Genomic DNA, 16,737 nt, shown 5'->3' with positions numbered 1-16,737 from the left:
CTACAGGGCGAAGTTATCGTTGGAAGAACGTAGCAACCAAGTTAATTCGAACAAGGCTAGGAGACTCTAGAAAATATTCAAGACCACACCCGGAACACCAATTTGGACGCCTCCTTCATCTGGCGAAAGGAGCTATGAGTAGTATCTCCCCCTTCTGCTATCGGCTCTTCCATGACTGTAGCAGATCCGATGGAGAAGTGGGTCGACGTCTCTGATCTGGACGGCTTCAATCTGGGCTACGTCACTTCACCGGCCTCGTTTCGGAAGATGTCGTGAATCTGCTTGTGCCAAAGTCACGAAGGTATGGCATATACCTCGAGGCTCTAGAGCCTGCCTCGACGTTGCGCGAAACCGTCAAAAGGCTGAACTCGGCTCAGGGACGACCACGTAGGCAGTGAATATAAGTATGATACGTATCAGGAAGACAAGCCGGTCTTTGGTAATGACCACCTTGGAGAGAAGAATTAAGAGCAACAATGCGAGCTTTCCATGTAAGACGAAATAGCTACAAGATAGGGTAGACAAGATGATTCAAAAGTTAAAAAATCGCACGAGGCTTCGATCAAAGGCTACGACAAGGGCAATTGGGCAACAGCTGACATTATGTAGTACATGAATAGCTTCATAGGCCTCGAGATATACGCTCATAGGTTCTTCCTGACGCCTTGGGCCTTGAAAGCAGCAGAAATCTCTCCATATGCCACGTATATGGCATAGATCGGGATAAAAACCCATAGCATATTGAAGAAGACGAGGTACACCCAAAGGTACATGAAGTTGCTCGTGTCCAAGTAGATGTTGCCGGTCAGCCATTCGGGGCAGAAGGTCATAAATCCTAGATCATGTCAGTTGACCCACTCGTTCCCGGAACGCCAGACATCAGTTGCCAACTCACCGCCATAAAGCTCCGCCGTTGCGATGACAATCATCCAAATGTTGACCTTGGGGTCACGCTTAGCAATGCTGTAGCAGATCCACACCGCCAGCGGTCCGGCGCCGAACACCGTTAAGAGCTCCAACGAAATCACACCCTAGGGGCCCAACAAGTTAGCCAGCATCTCGTCTCTGGAACAGCCCTTTTCGGCAACATACCAAGTCCGCGCCGGCCCATCTCTTATCAGCCCGCGCATAAACCATCCACAACTGCGCAAAGGGATTGCTTCCGCCCGCTTGGGCGCCATAGATGCGATCTGAATGACCGAGGAAATTGGCCGGGGTCGGGTGGAAACCGCTGAGGTCGGCGTCGGGCACGTCGGCGAGAGGGATGTAAGAGAAGAAGCAGTGATAGAGGAAGCTGCCCTCGAGGAAGAAGTGGATCAAAGCATCAAAGGCGTGCCAGATGAAGAGGACGCGATAGCTCGTCGATGTGGCGGGGTGGAGGACTCGACGAGACACAGCGATAGCTATGGACAAGAGGACGACGGTTGCTGCCAGGGAAATGAGCGTTGTCTGATCGAACAGATCCGGCGGCAAGGTTGAAGATGTGTTGGACATGGTAGGCAGGAGCGTGACGTGCAATTGACTCTATTCGTTCTTGATGATTGTTGATGAAGTTGTGTCGCGCCAGTAGTATGTTGTCACGTCCAACAGTCTTGCGACGTTCAAGCCAAGGATCCGTGCACCGGAACCCCAGGCCCGGTGTGGGGAAAGCATCAACACAAGTGGGGACTATTGGTGAATTATGCAAGGATAAATGTTGCATCGAGTGAAAATCATCATGATTTCAGATGGGATCTGGTGGAAAGCCTAGAGGTGGCATAACTTAGTATGTTTGTTGCCATAGATTGATTAATTAGACAAATCAGATTGTGATTAAATAAGGACTTTGAGGAACAGAAATATTCGATTATGACAGGTGTCACTCATAAATAGGAATTCGATGTGATCTTAGCAATGCAGTGGCATTAAAAGCTATTCTAGGTAGAAGATCCGTGATCAATTCCCAGGTATTCCTGCCTCATTGCGTGTCCCGATCCGTTCCAAACGCCTACTCATTGAAAATTCCCTGGTGTTTGGGTATCGTGGGAATGATTTAGTGCTTGGCCTGCTCCTTGTATCCCTCGCTCTTGAAGTCGTGCTTGGACTCGTCGATCTTGTCGCCAACGGCGTCCTTGGCAGCGGAGGCACTGAAGAAAGATGTTAGTTAAAAGCCATCATGAAGGTGGAAGGAACGCTTACCGGTTGCCGATGGAGACGTTGTCGTCCTTGGCGACCTGCTTGTTGGTCTCCTTGGAGGCGGTGGCACCGGCCTGCTGGACAGACTCGGAAACGTAGTTGGCGGCGTTCTTGATGGTCTCCATTGTGAAGTAGGTTGGGTTGTTTGGTGGGTTGGTTGGTGGTGTTGTTTGTTTGTATTGAAAGTTGATTGATTGTGAGTGTGATGAAGAGGAGAGAGGATGTGGTAGTGGTGGTGGGAAGAAGAGGTTTATATAAGAAGTTGGCAGCATTCTCGAGGCGCCCTCTCGTATGGAGGGAAGGCAGCTGCTGCCTCTTTTCGGCGTGGTGCCTTTCTGCCTTGCGGAAGTTGCCCCGCTGACAGGTTGAGTTTGATCATTCGAATACCCGTCGGTAAGGAAGGAAGGCACCTCACGGATGGGAGACAACGACACCTCAAGGAAGGAGGTACCTCCCGCTCCATCATAGCATGGGAAGGTACATCGCAGGTTGCCCCTCCGTCTGTCTGCCCCTCCCCCTCGTTTGATTCCTTGTCAAGTTCCCGAATGCAATAGTTTGGGCCGTGCCTATCGGGCTTGTCTCTCCCTGCGCGTGTCTTGCCCCTCCTCCGGGCTTGCCCACTCGTGGCTAGAGCGCAGTTTCACCCCATGGCAAAGACGCTCAGGGTCTATCATGTGAACTGAAGAAATGTCGTCATAGACTATGACATCCTTCGCAGTTACTCCAGTTAGTGGAAGTTGAGGATGGATAGTATGGCCAATGCCCAGAAGCCAAAGGGAGGTCTCTATCGAAAATGACCAAGAGGTGGCCCAGGTGGCTCCTTGCGGACCTTCCATGTCTGTTTGGCAGTCGCACCAGCCACAGATGGGGAGAGCTACATACAGCTCTGGCAACCTGCAGGAGCTTTGGGCAAGCTACCTACCGTGCATTCCCAAAGTGACGTCAGGAGGACGTAGACGCACGAACGTCATACCTAGGTGGGTAGGCACGGAATTGGTAGTGTCCCCGCATGGACCTGGATGGTGGACCTATTGTGTATGGGCCTGAGGCTGGGCTTCCACTTTCAGCATCCCACGATACATACATACATACGTACCTTGCGGTACTCTAAATCTTTGCGGCCCCCCCATGCCATAGAAGGACCCCACTTGCATCTCTAGGCGCACAATACGATGGGACTTGCATGGTCGTTGGCCCATCCGCGATTGCAGCAAAGACAACCATTGCCACATGCAAAGAAGACATGTCCATTCTCGCGTCAGTCGCGTAATGCTGGCCACCGAAATACGTCAGTTTGTCGATTGCGAGCAGTGGCCAGCCAACCCGGCTACACGTCCTGTCTTCAGAGAGGATGGCATTTTTGCAAATCTCGATCATGCTGTCTACTTTCCCCACCCTCTCCGGGACATCATCTCCCATCATCTCCCATTATTGGAAAACACATCCACACTCTCCCGGTCTCACCCACGGAAGCCAAGCAGGCTCGCAGCCACAGTGGATCACACGATGAGCGCAAAGAGGGCAAGCAGTAAAAGCAGATTCGACGGGACGGGAGAGCTATGAACAAGCATCAACCACTCGAACTCAGCTTCACCGGGTGAGCACAGATCAATGAGCCTACTGGACAGCGCCAACCACCGTGTTGCTGATTCGCTGCGTTACAATAGAGCTCCATGCGAAGTGACGACACCGCCAGGTAGCTTTGTGCTTTGGGCCCAGCAAGCCATCCAAGGACCGTTCTGGACCACCCAAAGCGTTCGAGAATCCAGACAACATCGCAGCTGCCAACCCCCAGAGTCCGCGTCTGCCCCTCTGCCTTCTGGAGTATGGAGTCGGTCGTCTGGATGCGGCAAGATGCGGGTTTCAATTTGCACTTGCGCAGCCCGGCGAATTCCCGCAACCTACGAAACAGTTGACTGTTTCCCGATTCGCCCCTCCACAGCAAGCACGCCTGTATGTCATCGAGATCCCCGATGAACGAGCCACTGGGAACAATCACAACACGATGCGGAAGAAGGCCCGTCTCCTTCCCTTCCATTTACTGCGTAAGTCTTGCCTCCTGCTCCATACCTTATTATTGGTACATTCTGTCACTCTCAGCTTTATGCTCGGACGTTCTTCTCCGGTCAAAGGCGGCTGATTGTCCTGCAGCATGGGGGATTCTCCACGCTGCGTCTCATGTGATGCTGATGCCACAATTGCGGCATGGCCCAGCTTTACCCTTGGACGGACGAATACGATGCGAGGAAAAGACCGATGCGTTTCCCAACAGAGCAAGTACTTTCTTACGGGAGAGTATCAGGCGCATCTGCTCGTACCGTCTTACCTCGCCATCAATTCGGTTGACAGAATTCGTGCACGACAACATGCGGAATTTTCGCTGGGCCGCGTTGCACATCGTATCCACTCTCGTTCAGATCTTCGCCTACGTACACCAGCTTTTGATCTCGTGCCCCTCGTCGCGACGTTTGCCTCCTCCCGGTTTGCTTATACCGTGTCTCCATTGTCCGACTTCCCGAATCCGAAAACATCCCACGGAAACTACGTCACAGCAACGACATCGCCAAAATCACATCAGTAGTCGCTCTCGCTGTCCATTTTGCTTCTGAAGCACTGAAGCCACTATTACAGCGGACCTTGAGGAACCCGATTGCTACCCCTCTTCTGCCCCTCGGCTGGGCACGTCTCATTCTTAGACACTGCTTCCAACATATCCGTCCGCATTCCACTCAATAAGGTAAGGCCGTGTTATGTCAATCAGCGGAGCCTAGCGTCGTCAGGACATGAGCCTCGGAGTAACCTGTAGCCCCGCCGCCGTTCTAGAGCTACTTGTACGTCGTCAAGCTTTTGTTGGGCTGGTGACCCAATTCTGAGTTCCTCGTGTAAGCTTGTTGTCAGTGCCTGTTGACAGTCCTAGCTCCCTTGAACGTCGCTACGCCTTGTGCTTGTCAACTCTAGCCTGAACCCGAGACTCAAATCAAGCCGCGGCTCATTATCCTAAGTTAGGCCCCTCATACGAACTGTCCTTCAATAGCTTCTCGCCGCGTGTCTTTCTGGTCAATGCAGCCGTCGGCGCCCCTGGCTTTACCCCTCCATGCTATTCCATGGGCACGCGGGCTGTTGCATTTGGGGAATGCGCCCGATCGAATTACCCGTGCAGAAGACACAAGGAGAAGCGGCACCGAGATATGGAACGATGCGTCGATCGTGGACGCTAAGGCGCGCCTGGCGTGGCCCCGCCTACCCAGCTTTTCTCCGTGCAGCGATTCTCTCAACCCCTGATGATCGATGCTACAGTTGGTCATCGACCGCATCGGCGGGTAAGTCCGTTCGGCGACGGGGGCGCGGGGCATCTCGAATCTCGACCTCAGGTCTCGGATTGCAGGGGCAGACCGCTCCGTGGCCGTGCCCTTGACTGAGGGGTAGGTTTGTTGTTATTCTGCCTTTGTTGGTTAGCACGGGAGAATCTGCCTGGAACGAGCTGCGCTTGCAGAGAATGGCTGTAGCAGGTCAAGCATGTGTAGCTTTGAAGACTGGGCAAGCATGCACCTAGGGGAGACATGCTCAAGAGTGATATTCGTTCACCCGAGAAGAGGTAGTCCTTCTTTCCCATCTCGACTTCTCAATTCCTCATCTTCTGTTCTCTCTAATTCACATCTCTTGTCTCCCACTTCCTTAATTCATTAACGATAGGGTTACTGCTGGGAGGGCACCACAAGAGGACAAACAGAGTGGACTACATCCGATATACCAGTTCTGCCATGGTCATCGGCGACACGCTCCAGGGTTCGATCTTCCCAGAGTCTGAAGATGCCACATAAGACATTCAAACTACTGGCTGCTAACGAGAACCAGAAATATACGATTGGTAGATAGCAACGAACGAACGACATTTCCATCCCCTTCTTCCTCTTACACAGGACCACATCAGTCCAGCGGAGGCAGATAAACTCCCATGCCAAATGGTTTTCGTGCCTAACACCAGCGACCTGAATTGCTTCGAAATGGATAATAGATCTGGACCTGAGACCAATGGATCTGAATACACTTCCAGGGTTTGAATACGCTTCCAAGTGGAATAACAGATCTGGCGAACAAGGGCCCAAAATGACATGGTCAAACCCCGCAGACGGCAGATCACCGCCTTCATCGAGGTTACACCGCAGGCGTAAAATCACTGGGGCCATGCGTGAATTGAGGGGACTCTGATATCGCTTACGGGGCTGATGCTATGTGGAAAATCAAATGAGACCCATAAGGCCCAGAGGACAGAGGAGGAAGTTTACACCTTGACACCGACAGAATCCACCCGTGGCAGTCAAGCGGCATGGCTGTCGGACAGCGTTGATGTTCCGTCAAGTGAGAGGGTGCTGAGGTGCACATATTCCGACCCAACCCTATTGTCCAGATATTTCCATCTGGCTTAAGGAATCTCAAGGCTACGCGGCACATAAGCTGTATGCCCCTGTTGGTACGAGATATCTGCTGGCGCTGATGAGAGCATCCTGTGCAAGACCCCCATGCCATGGAACGCCTCTCGCATGTTTACATGCTGGCACGCACAACACCATATAGCCCAACTTGATTAAAGTTTTATACGATATGGCCTCAAACCTTCCTTGGAAATCAAACATGGGTGTCATCGGCACATCTGTGACGATCTGGAATGATATATGAGGTGTCTCTCCAGTCCTGAGTGACCTTCCACTTCATACACGTGAGAGTGAGACAGTATCGGGCAGAAATCGGGCATCACGAAGACACACCATCACATCCCACTTTGCTCACATCACCCTCGCCGCGCGCCGGCGAGCTTGCGATGTAGGGTAAACCGCATCCAGTAGAATCCCACATGTCTTCTTCCGATCGCGACATCAAGAAAATGCGACAACGTGCTAGCTAATGCCGAATTGTCACCGAGGCGCCCAACGCGTACGATAACGCCAATCTTTCGCAAAACATGGTCTCAAAGTCCGGCGAAGGCGCGACCTCGAACATGCCCTTACTGCAAACGCAGCTTCAATGGTGGCGTCAACCGGCCGACAATCTCGGCATGCACATCCTTCAACCCCTGTAAGACATGTAAGTCCTCCGCGTGCAGTGCCCCCTCTCCTTCTCCTCCTTCTTCCGCCGCCAGCTCAGCCGGGAAAGGCTTCCAAGGCCGCTCGTCGGCCTTGCACTTATCCCACCCGGCAATCCGTCCGTCAGCAGCAACCGCAGCCGGCGGCGGCACGATGCCCTTGTGCAGATACGCCCTCATCTTCTGGATCGCGCAGATCGAAGTCGCGGCGAGGGTGCAGTGCCCCTCGGCCTCGAGCTCAAAGACGCCGGCGCCGACGAATTTCCGGGACGCGGCGACGGCCTGGGCTAGCGGCGTGACGGGGTCGTGGGTGTTTCCGACAAAGAGGATCGGGAAGGAGGTGTTGACGGGGTCGGGGGATTCGAGGTTCGCGTCCCAGCCCGGGGAGGGGAATTTGGCTTGGATGTCCCAGCCTTCGCAGTGCATCATGAGAGGGAAGAACTTGAGGCCGAAGGGAGTCAGCTGATCACATACAATTCTTGGTAAGGCTGGGTGATGGGACTTACGACGTCAGCGAAAGAGGTGACCTTGGATACCTTGTCAAAGACTTGCTCCAGAGTCTCATTACGCTGGTAGAGAGGCCCGTCAGCAGATGTTCTTCCTGACCCATGCTTCATATTTGCCCTCACCTTGTACCTCCGGTCACTGCATCCAATCGCCTTGGGGCTCTCCTCGGGATAAATGACCATCTTGAGATCCGCGTCACAGGTGAAGCCGAAATCAGGCGCAACCACCACATCAGAGAGGTCATCGCCCACATGCAGACGGTTCAGCAGAACAGCCAATAAGGGAAAGACCTTGGTGGGAGAGTATAGCGAGGTGAAGAGCAGCTTCCGTATGTCGGCCTCCAGTAGCACGATGGGCATGTGTCCCGCGCGGGAGACGACGATGAGTGGATCAGCCCGGAGCTTGGCCATTGTCTGCTCGTATCGTTTCTTGATTTGCGCTGAGCCGCCGTCGCCTAGACGGTAGAGGGCACATGCGTCCCTGGCGAGGTGGCAGTAGTAGAAGAACCTTTCCAGGACTGCATCGGCGTCTCGCATGGCTGAGATCCACGTCTAACACTCTTTTTTTAGCATCCAAGTGACCTGGACAACGATGATACATCACGGATATGAACTCACAGGTATATCGTACTCCTTGGCATCAACGACGCCATCCAGAATGAGTCGTCCGACCGCATCAGCTGTGTAACACAAATAAGATCAGCCCTTACTATCTTACATGAAGGACATTGGGCTGCCACGTACGATACATGGCCGCAAAGGTTTGTCCTAGGAACGTGCCATAGCTGAACCCCCAGTAGACTAGTTTCCCCTTTGTTGAAGGAGGAGCAGCTTCGCTGGGTGACAACATGCCGGCACTGAGTGGCGTGGTGTCGAACCCGTTGTCCTCAAGCCAGGCATCGTGTGCACCGATGATGCTCTTCATATCTGCCGCTACATTAGGCGTAGCCATGTATTCGAATCCGCCCTCCTGGACATCCTTCTGGGAGCACAGCTTGGACAACGCCCTGGCACGCTGTGCAAGCTGGTCCAAGGCGCCGGACGTGGCATTTGGCAGACCGATGTCGTGAGCCATTGCCAGCCAGGTCAGTCTGTGCATATAAGCAAGGTTGTTAGCCGCGGCTGAAGGTTGCTCGCCGGGCTTGGTGTCGACAAAGCAGTCAGCCCGTGGGGTCGTGGCGCCAATGCCGCGGGGGTCAAAGCCGATGATGTCGACGCTGCCTCCGGCGGCGGCCTGGATAGTGGGACCGAACGGCGGGAAGGTGAAAGTGGTGCCTGGCCCGCCGGGTCCGCCCGGGTTGAGGAGAAGCGGAGACTCGGAGAAACGCCCCGTCTCTAGGCCGTGGCCGAGAGCGGGGAGGAGAACCATAGCGACATGGACCTTGGGGTTATCGGCAGACTGGGTCAAGGGCCGTTGGTAATCCATCGGCACGGTCAATCGGGCGCACATGTAGCCACGGCCCAGGGGAAACATGCCGGGTAGCTCGCATCGCACCCAGAGGAGCTTCTCGCTCGTGGGTATGTCATCCCAATCGGTGAAGACTGGGAAGGGGCCTTGTTCTGGATGAAGGATTACATTCCGCCCATGGAACCATTCACTGAGTTTCCACAACCAGAGCACAAATAGAACGACTGCGAGGACGAGAGGCCTCCTCCAAGATTCCGCCTGCCGTGAGTGAACGGGCCGATAGAACGTGTTCGACTCAGCGAAGCTTTTCGCCGACATGATCGAGAAAACGAAAGTGGCAAAGAGGTGTCGAACAAGAGTCAGACGATAAATGGACCGGTGGTGCTATAGCTATGGATGGGCAAGGTAAGGTAGGAAGAGAGAGAGAGGCGCGAAGATGCCCTAACGACTACGTCGGTGATGAGTAGACGTTTGGCTCGCACTGATGCCTGTCAGCAGCAGGATTCTGTACGCAGTACGGATACTCCGTAGGCGACATACTGTAAGACGCGGCTACTGCACCATCAGCGCGGCACGCCGCACGACAGTTTGGCGCTGGCCAGTCACAAGTTGGGATCGGCGAATCATCCTTTTCCATCGACCTCTTGGCAAGGCGATCCGATGATTTCAGCAACTTGTCGAGACTTGTCGAGTAATTGAGATGCAGTAAATGCAATGCATGCATGAGGGAAATTTCCCCTGATTATCTTGGAGTGAAGTCTCGGTGACTGCATGGTGAGTGTAGGTAAGAACTTGGTTGAGGAAGGGGACGGACACTAGTCCGGACGTCGAGAGACGTTTGAGGCGAAATTTGCGGTGCCAAGAGCCCCCCCCCCCCCCCCGAAGCAGCGTCTGGACCGGCTGTAGTAATATTCCGTCCACGATATAGGATACCTGCGGCAGCGCTACCAGAGACAGCTCGTGGATGGTGGAAACGCGGAGACGAGTCAAGACATTGTATTGGTGAATTGGTCCAGGGCTCCAGGACAATCAAAAGGTGTCCGCCCCTTCCTCCCGCGTCTTCCAGACCGGCTAGACCAACTGGCGCGTCTGAGGGTTGGCCTTGGCGTGTACGATAAGCGACGAGCAAGTGCCAGGGAGATATCCCGCGATGTTTCGCTGTTTTGGGTGCGTTTGGGGACGGAGCCCACAGCACAGCTTGGGTTCGACCATCCGCTCAGCCCAGCCAACAAACAAAAAAGAGATCCAGAGGGTGGCGGATAATATGTCCATCTTGGAAAAACCTTGCGGTAATTACCCCGTACATCGTACAGGCGAGTTCCTGAGACAATGACATTTGATGCTGCTTAGAAGGCCCTTTAGAAGAGTCCCTTTTTAGAAGCCCGCCACAACGTTCGCAATAGGTTCCGAGTTGCTGGCTGGCCTAGGTAGTCCGAACGCATGAATGGAGCACCGATAGAAACCAGTTCGTCTAAGAGTTCAATCAGATAGCGGTCGAGGTTCGCGAACGTCTCAGATCATCCGCGAGAGCTATTTTCGGATTGTCTGGAGGATATGCGACGAATGAGACAAATGTGCGCGGCCTGGAATTGTTGCTGGTCTCTCATAGGAGATCACCGCGGCTGCTGGTGCTGTCACAATCGCTCGAGTTGCATTCTAGTGCCGTTTGACCGGCTTGGCCGACTGTGAGCACCGAGATTTGCGTCCAAGGGGCTTGGATGACAGAAAGCTTGAGGCAGTGACGGTGCATCCGTCTGAAGAGGTAAGCGTGTTTTGGTGTGTAGGGCCTTGCGCAACCGGGGCGGGCGACGAATATCGGCAAAGACGAGGAGTGTAACCCTTGGGAACATCCGCCGTTGTGATTCCTGACCAACGGGCCTGGGGTCCATGTAGAACGGGGGAGTTCGTTCTCGCTGGAGAGACAAACCCATGCCATCATGGCTCCTCTTCCTCTGTCGGCACTTGGAAGAGGCAACATTTGTCGACGACCAACGTTGCAGGTGGATGGGATCGTAGGGTGCATGGACGCCTTCAGGGGGTAGACTACGACTCTGGGCGAGAGCCAAGATGGAATAGTCAAGTAAGCTTGTGTTGACGAGGTCTCGATTCTCGAAACAAACAATTCCGGTGCAGAATGCGCGGCCATCGCCATCTAGGCCAGGCTGCCCGGAGTTTTGGCCCCCAGACTCAAGAGATTTAGAGTCAGTCTGTTCGTAGAGGGTGGACGAAATGACAACACTTGGACGCAGCCAAGAGCGACGATGGATGGTCTTGGTAAACTCTTGTCTTTTGAGCATCGGCTTGCGGACCCAATGGCGAAGAGAGACTTGCTCCCCAGAAAATGAAGCTGCAACATTGGGAATGGGGCCGCTGGAGAGTTGCTTATGCGGAAGGACTCGCGCTGCCCAAGACGTGCCACAAGTGGTTGACAGGCTGGTTTCCAAGACTTTAGACTCCCAAGACCAGCCATTCCGCGCCGTCTCTTCCGGACGAAGCTTTATTCTTCCTTCCCTCCACACTCGAAGCCGGACCACATGGCGGAAAGGAGATGACAGTTGATCACAGACGGCGCACTAAGATGGCGACAGCTGCCGCACAGTAGCCTTTCGGCTGGTTAACCTAATGCCAAGTCAAAGATTAGCTGCATCGAATCAAGAATGAATGGATGTCACACATTTTCCAGGCTGATGAGAAATCCAGCCGAATGTTAGAACCTTCCATACCTTAGCTTCTGTGAGGTACGTCCGTAGGTTGGATGCAGATTTGATGTAAGGTACAGAGCAAAAAGGGCACGCACGGGATGTGCTTGGTGAGAAACCTGAGGTGAGCGATGCAGGTAGACGTGACAGGCAGGAGCCGGCCAGCAGAGCTTAGGCGTTTGGCGAGGCAGGAAGAAAACCTGTCAGAGTCTCTATTTGCAGCCTGGAAACCTCGCCCTGTCCTTGAGGCAAGCGCGAACTCTTTCCTTCCACACCCAACAAAGTCTTTGCAACGGTCATACCATACACACAATGAGGCACCACACAGACAGCAATTCTGATTACGGGCAACGACAACGATTCGACTTTCGGCTCATTGGCTTTGCAGAATCTGAATGCCTTCAGGCTCTCCCCCGGTTCGTTTGCCTTCTTCTCGCCGGAAACCAGGCGGGTCAGGCACGTGCATGTTCGCTTCGAACTGGGCATATCCTGTTGGCTTCAACCCACCGGCCTGCATTGAACACTCGCGAACATGGTGTGTCACGGGGCAAGCCGCAAACCGCCCATACGGAGTACACATTGCACAAGAACCGCAAAACAGACTCTTTCCCGTTCAAGGTTAGGGAAAATAGGGGCTTGGTCTGATGTCCCCGGCTTCCAATGCTAATTTTGGCTACAAAACGGAGCCCGAGCAAACAACAATGTACAGACGACCACCATCAGCGGAATCCTTACGACGGCGACTATCACGCAACTCCGAAGTCTCAGACACGGGCAGAAGTATGGGAGAGTGTCGCACCAGACCAGAAAATCCAGCACTCGACACTGGACACTCCAACGGTACCGCACTGCACTCACAGTCAATCGACCTCAGACTCCCCATGCTCGGTCGAACTCGTCTGTCCTCTCTGCATTGCATCCCAGTCTCCATCCATCCACCCGGCCCAAGACTCTGTCACGGAATGCAACTGGACCCTTTTTTTCGCTTTGTACCGTACCACGGGGTTCTTGGGGCTCCTCCTGACACTTGACAATTGGCAAACCATCGGGGCACGACTGTCATGCGTTTGCCCCTCTGCCCACCACTAGACGTCTTTCCATCATCCGCAACCTGGAGTTGAGGAAACATTCGCCAGGGACACCATCCCGGCAATTGGGTAGAGAAGGCGGGCCGAACAGCGCTGTGCACGACTCGCTAGAGAAAACAACCCGATTCACTCTTTCCTCAGTCTTTAGCTTTAGCGGCTCTGCGTCCTGAGTATGCGTCTCTCACCTGTGCGGCGTGCCGCGGACCAAGAGGTTACACGGCCGGGACGTGGCTGATTGCCCTTGGCTACTTGGCGGGCTTGGAGACTCCATCCGCCGCGGCACCCGACGACGCCAATACCGGGGAGATCTCTTGTGCTTCTTGGCCGTTGCATCGATGCTCGATAGTCTGCCCTGCTGAAGGGGGGCAGCAGGTAGTAAAGATGGTACCAGACGGAAGACGACACCGGCCATACGGCGACCCGCCAAGTGCCAAGAGAATAATCCGCCCCTTGGCACAACCATGAAGGTATGCTTAGATGCTACGCGGGATTCTGAGCCCTCTGAATTGTTCCTTTCGAAATCCACCAACACCGAGTATCGTCCACGCTGCTGCTCACCCGCCACCTTCGTCCCATCCACCCAAGCAGAAATCAACGGAGAGACGCAGAGAAATGGGCAGTATCGTTGCGGTGCACGTCCCAGCTACCATCGCAGGAGTGCTTGGCAAAGTCTCATGAGCGACTGACCCACTCTGCAAATACTGCGTCCCTTGACCATCTGCCAGAGAGTCGAGTCGGATCTGTCTACGCGTCCCGGGGGGTCACCCATGCCCACCCATGCCCTGGCAACATCAGAGCGTGGATCTCTGGGCCAAAATTGGCATCCTACCTGACATCTCTCGGCCATCGCATAGAGGCACGGCGACGATGCCAAGACCTCCTAGTCAGGTCTCTCCGTCAAGCTTGGTCTCGAATCGCCCTCCTCTTGCACACTCGACCGCGGCTGGCCTCCCAGATGGATATCCCAAACCGACCTGCCCAATTGGCTCGCTGCCTGTCTCTGGTGTCACCTGCGTTTCATGCCTCGACTGCGTCGCTGACTGCTTGGACCTCACGCTGAACAATATCCAGTCCCGCTGGGCGGATTGTCTACAATGTACCATCGCTAGCCTACTCGTCCTTCGGCCATCCCTTGGCGTTATTCGGAGCTTTCCAGCTGGGCAATCCCACCTCGACCACGACGAGCACCCCCTGCCTGCGCCTCCGTACCGACTCGATCAAGAGCCTACCCCAGACGGTAGCCCCTCTGCTAATGTCTGAGGGCCCACGACCGACTTGAGGCTTTCGACGGGACTCTATCTCTTGGCATCTTGGCGGCTGTGTCTCAAGCATGTGGCTAGTCTCCAATCTCAACTCATCCATCTTGGCTCGTGGGGAAATATATGAAAGCTAAATTCTCGTGCTTTTTTTCAGATCTTTTCTTCTATTTCTTCTTTAGCTGTGCTCGACTGGTATCCTGTCTCTTCTCGGTTTTCTTCTCTCTCTTCTTCAAGATTTTAAAAAGCTATCTTCAATTCTTCCGCTGGTCGTGTCCTTATTATACAACTCTACGCCTATTACTTAGTGTCACCGTCTCGCAGACCACCCTTCGCCTCTTCCAAGAGCCGTTCCACCCGAATCACACCAAGACATACCGACTACCCGAACAGATCGACAAGATGGTCAACCGCTACATCTTCGCCGTTGCCGGCCTGGCCGCTCAGCTCAACGCTCTGCCCTTGAACATCAACTTGGGCGCTTATTCACCTGCCTTGGTGGTGGGTGATGGTGAAATTTCATTTGGCGGTAGAAACGACGTCTCCCAGTTGATGAATGTACTGGAGGGCGCCGCAGTTAATGCTGCTCAAGGTGCTGCGAATGCTCCGGCCGCCGCCCCTGCCGCTCCCGCGGCACCTGCTACCCCGGCCGCCCCTCAGCAGCCTGCTCAGCAAGCCGCTGCTTCAGTCGGAGGTGCTACGCCGGTGACTGCTTCGTCCGCGGACAACCAGATCAACGAGGTTAGTGGAATCTTCTAGCTTTCGGGCGGCTCATGTCTGTGTGTACGGGACACACACGGACGCTAGTACTATCAGACCAATATCAGCTAACATATTACCTCTCCAACCAGGCCCAAGCCATTGCAGCCCTCCAAGGAATGGGCAAGGAGATCGCTCCCCGTGTACAGCTTACCAAAGCCCGTCCCGCCGAGAAGCGCGATCTCTCCGGTTTCGATCGCGCTCTGAAGTACGCCGAGGCTGCCCTCACTAAGGGACCCAAGATCCAGCTTGGCACTGGTCAGGAGGGCTCTGGTGTCGGCATGATCGTCGACAACAATCAGCAAGCAGCAGCTCGTCCTGGAACCGGAGGCGCCGCTGAGGCCGCACCCGCTACCCCCGCTGCACCCCGCCCTGCCGGCGCTATTGTTGCTCAGCAGAAGGTCAAGGCCCGCTCCGACGAGGCCCAGCAGCCCCCTCGCCGCCGTGCCAAGGTCACCACCATGTACGTTCGCTCCGGCGTTCCTGCTGGTAAGTAACAAATAAGTCTTGGAACACTCAAGGCACACGCGGCTAATCACTACGGAATAGGCGTCGAGATGACCCCTGAGAAGCTCGTTGCCCGCGATCCTTCCGCCCCCGTTTCCCAAGTCGTCCCAGCCACCAACAACAACGTTGTCAAGCGCGCAGTTGAGGAGCTTAACTCACGAGGCGTCAGCGGCGGCGCCATTGACACCGTCAACCTGAATGTCAGCGGTGAGGGCGTCACCATGACCTTTGTCGAGACTCAGGCCGACGATGTGGAGGACGAGCAGTAGATTGCTCTTTCGCGTGTGTAATCCTGGAAACCCAAAAGAGCTTATTCAACCAAACCCCCAAAATTGAGAACGTTGCCACGATTTGTTTCTTCTCCTCCTCACCTCATTCAAATATTTACGATTCCCGGCCTCAGCCCTAATCCCTCGTCGAGATCCTTCCGCTACTCTTCACTCACCTGAGTAATCGGCTCACTATATACAAACGGCTCACGCGTACACACAATGGGTCTCGGCTTGCCTTCGCTTTTTACGGGCCTCAAAACCTCCTTGTCTTTTATTTTTACGCCATGATATCAAACATTTTGGGAAGGGTGGTGTGGGTGTTCGTTCTAGACAAATCACTAGCATTCGGCGTGTACGATTCTCACTGATAGTTGGAAATCGCCTGGTTATTTCTCCTTATTGGCTGTGGCGGTCAGCGGCGGCGGCGTATCGAGTGGTTGTGTATCTGAACCTTTTTTTTTTTCTTTCTTGCTCTTCTCTATCTCAAAAAAATACCTCTTTGCCATCTACCCAAACATTGCCCAGCGATTATTGATAGCTCCGACTTCTGCCTGTTATGCTTTCCTTGAGAGTTCCTTTTTTTAGTGCATGTAGAAACGACCGGAAATCACAAATGCCTGTTTCGTCTCAAGCGAAAAATCGACCAGACGTGGGCTCTGCGTGGCGGTTCCTGCATAAAAAAACAAGTAGGCATTATGTGGAACCTGCAGCTCAAAGGGCAAAAAAAAGCCGCCTATTAACCGCCTATGGACGTATGGCGATCAGTTCCGAGTTGTTGTGGTTGTGAGACGTTCCATTGTGTTGCCGGCGAACATGGGACCAGCGGAACGTCGCAGCATCTGTCACAAGTCCCCTCACCCTGGTAGATACTATTAGAGCCGCATACAACCCATCGGCGGTATCCATGCTGAAATCGCCCAGGGGAAAAAAGACCCAATGGGAGAATTGTAGCGTTTCCTTTGTCAGCGCACGACTCAGGGGCCATCC

At 54.1% G+C, this 16,737-nt stretch overlaps 7 protein-coding genes across 7 annotated transcripts; 2 read left to right on the top strand and 5 right to left on the bottom strand.

The window, feature by feature from the left end:
* Window positions 1–644: 644 nt before the first annotated feature.
* CABS01_06872 (emopamil binding protein) lies at window positions 645–1,494 on the bottom strand (the record flags this gene model as incomplete). Its single annotated transcript, XM_060540237.1, has 3 exons — window positions 645–835; window positions 896–1,031; window positions 1,093–1,494. The coding sequence occupies 3 exons, from the start codon at window positions 1,492–1,494 to the stop codon at window positions 645–647; spliced, it is 729 nt and encodes a 242-aa protein (XP_060403921.1).
* Window positions 1,495–2,032: 538 nt separating this feature from the next.
* Window positions 2,033–2,300, bottom strand: CABS01_06871 (glucose-repressible protein; the record flags this gene model as incomplete). Its single annotated transcript, XM_060540236.1, has 2 exons — window positions 2,033–2,126; window positions 2,179–2,300. The coding sequence occupies 2 exons, from the start codon at window positions 2,298–2,300 to the stop codon at window positions 2,033–2,035; spliced, it is 216 nt and encodes a 71-aa protein (XP_060403920.1).
* A 1,880-nt stretch (window positions 2,301–4,180) lies between these two features.
* On the top strand, window positions 4,181–4,784 carry CABS01_06870 (uncharacterized protein; the record flags this gene model as incomplete). Its single annotated transcript, XM_060540235.1, has 2 exons — window positions 4,181–4,220; window positions 4,276–4,784. The coding sequence occupies 2 exons, from the start codon at window positions 4,181–4,183 to the stop codon at window positions 4,782–4,784; spliced, it is 549 nt and encodes a 182-aa protein (XP_060403919.1).
* Window positions 4,785–7,177: 2,393 nt separating this feature from the next.
* On the bottom strand, window positions 7,178–9,487 carry CABS01_06869 (uncharacterized protein; the record flags this gene model as incomplete). The annotated part of the gene is made up of 5 exons (XM_060540234.1): window positions 7,178–7,696; window positions 7,762–7,824; window positions 7,885–8,313; window positions 8,380–8,441; window positions 8,506–9,487. 5 exons carry the CDS (start codon window positions 9,485–9,487, stop codon window positions 7,178–7,180), a joined length of 2,055 nt encoding a protein of 684 aa, XP_060403918.1.
* A 1,316-nt stretch (window positions 9,488–10,803) lies between these two features.
* CABS01_06868 (uncharacterized protein) lies at window positions 10,804–11,466 on the bottom strand (the record flags this gene model as incomplete). The annotated part of the gene is made up of 1 exon (XM_060540233.1): window positions 10,804–11,466. The coding sequence occupies one exon, from the start codon at window positions 11,464–11,466 to the stop codon at window positions 10,804–10,806; it is 663 nt and encodes a 220-aa protein (XP_060403917.1).
* A 1,671-nt stretch (window positions 11,467–13,137) lies between these two features.
* Window positions 13,138–13,419, bottom strand: CABS01_06867 (uncharacterized protein; the record flags this gene model as incomplete). Its single annotated transcript, XM_060540232.1, has 1 exon — window positions 13,138–13,419. The coding sequence occupies one exon, from the start codon at window positions 13,417–13,419 to the stop codon at window positions 13,138–13,140; it is 282 nt and encodes a 93-aa protein (XP_060403916.1).
* Window positions 13,420–13,733: 314 nt separating this feature from the next.
* Window positions 13,734–15,747, top strand: CABS01_06866 (uncharacterized protein; the record flags this gene model as incomplete). The annotated part of the gene is made up of 4 exons (XM_060540231.1): window positions 13,734–14,193; window positions 14,370–14,953; window positions 15,064–15,460; window positions 15,521–15,747. The coding sequence occupies 4 exons, from the start codon at window positions 13,734–13,736 to the stop codon at window positions 15,745–15,747; spliced, it is 1,668 nt and encodes a 555-aa protein (XP_060403915.1).
* Between the last annotated feature and the right edge of the window lie 990 nt (window positions 15,748–16,737).

This window comes from Colletotrichum abscissum (assembly GCF_030869225.1).
Source record: "Colletotrichum abscissum strain IMI 504890 chromosome Unknown Scaffold_14.1, whole genome shotgun sequence".
Lineage (NCBI taxonomy): Eukaryota > Fungi > Ascomycota > Sordariomycetes > Glomerellales > Glomerellaceae > Colletotrichum > Colletotrichum abscissum.
The sequence above is the reverse complement of the archived record's forward strand: the minus strand, read 5'-3'. Positions and strand labels throughout refer to the sequence as shown.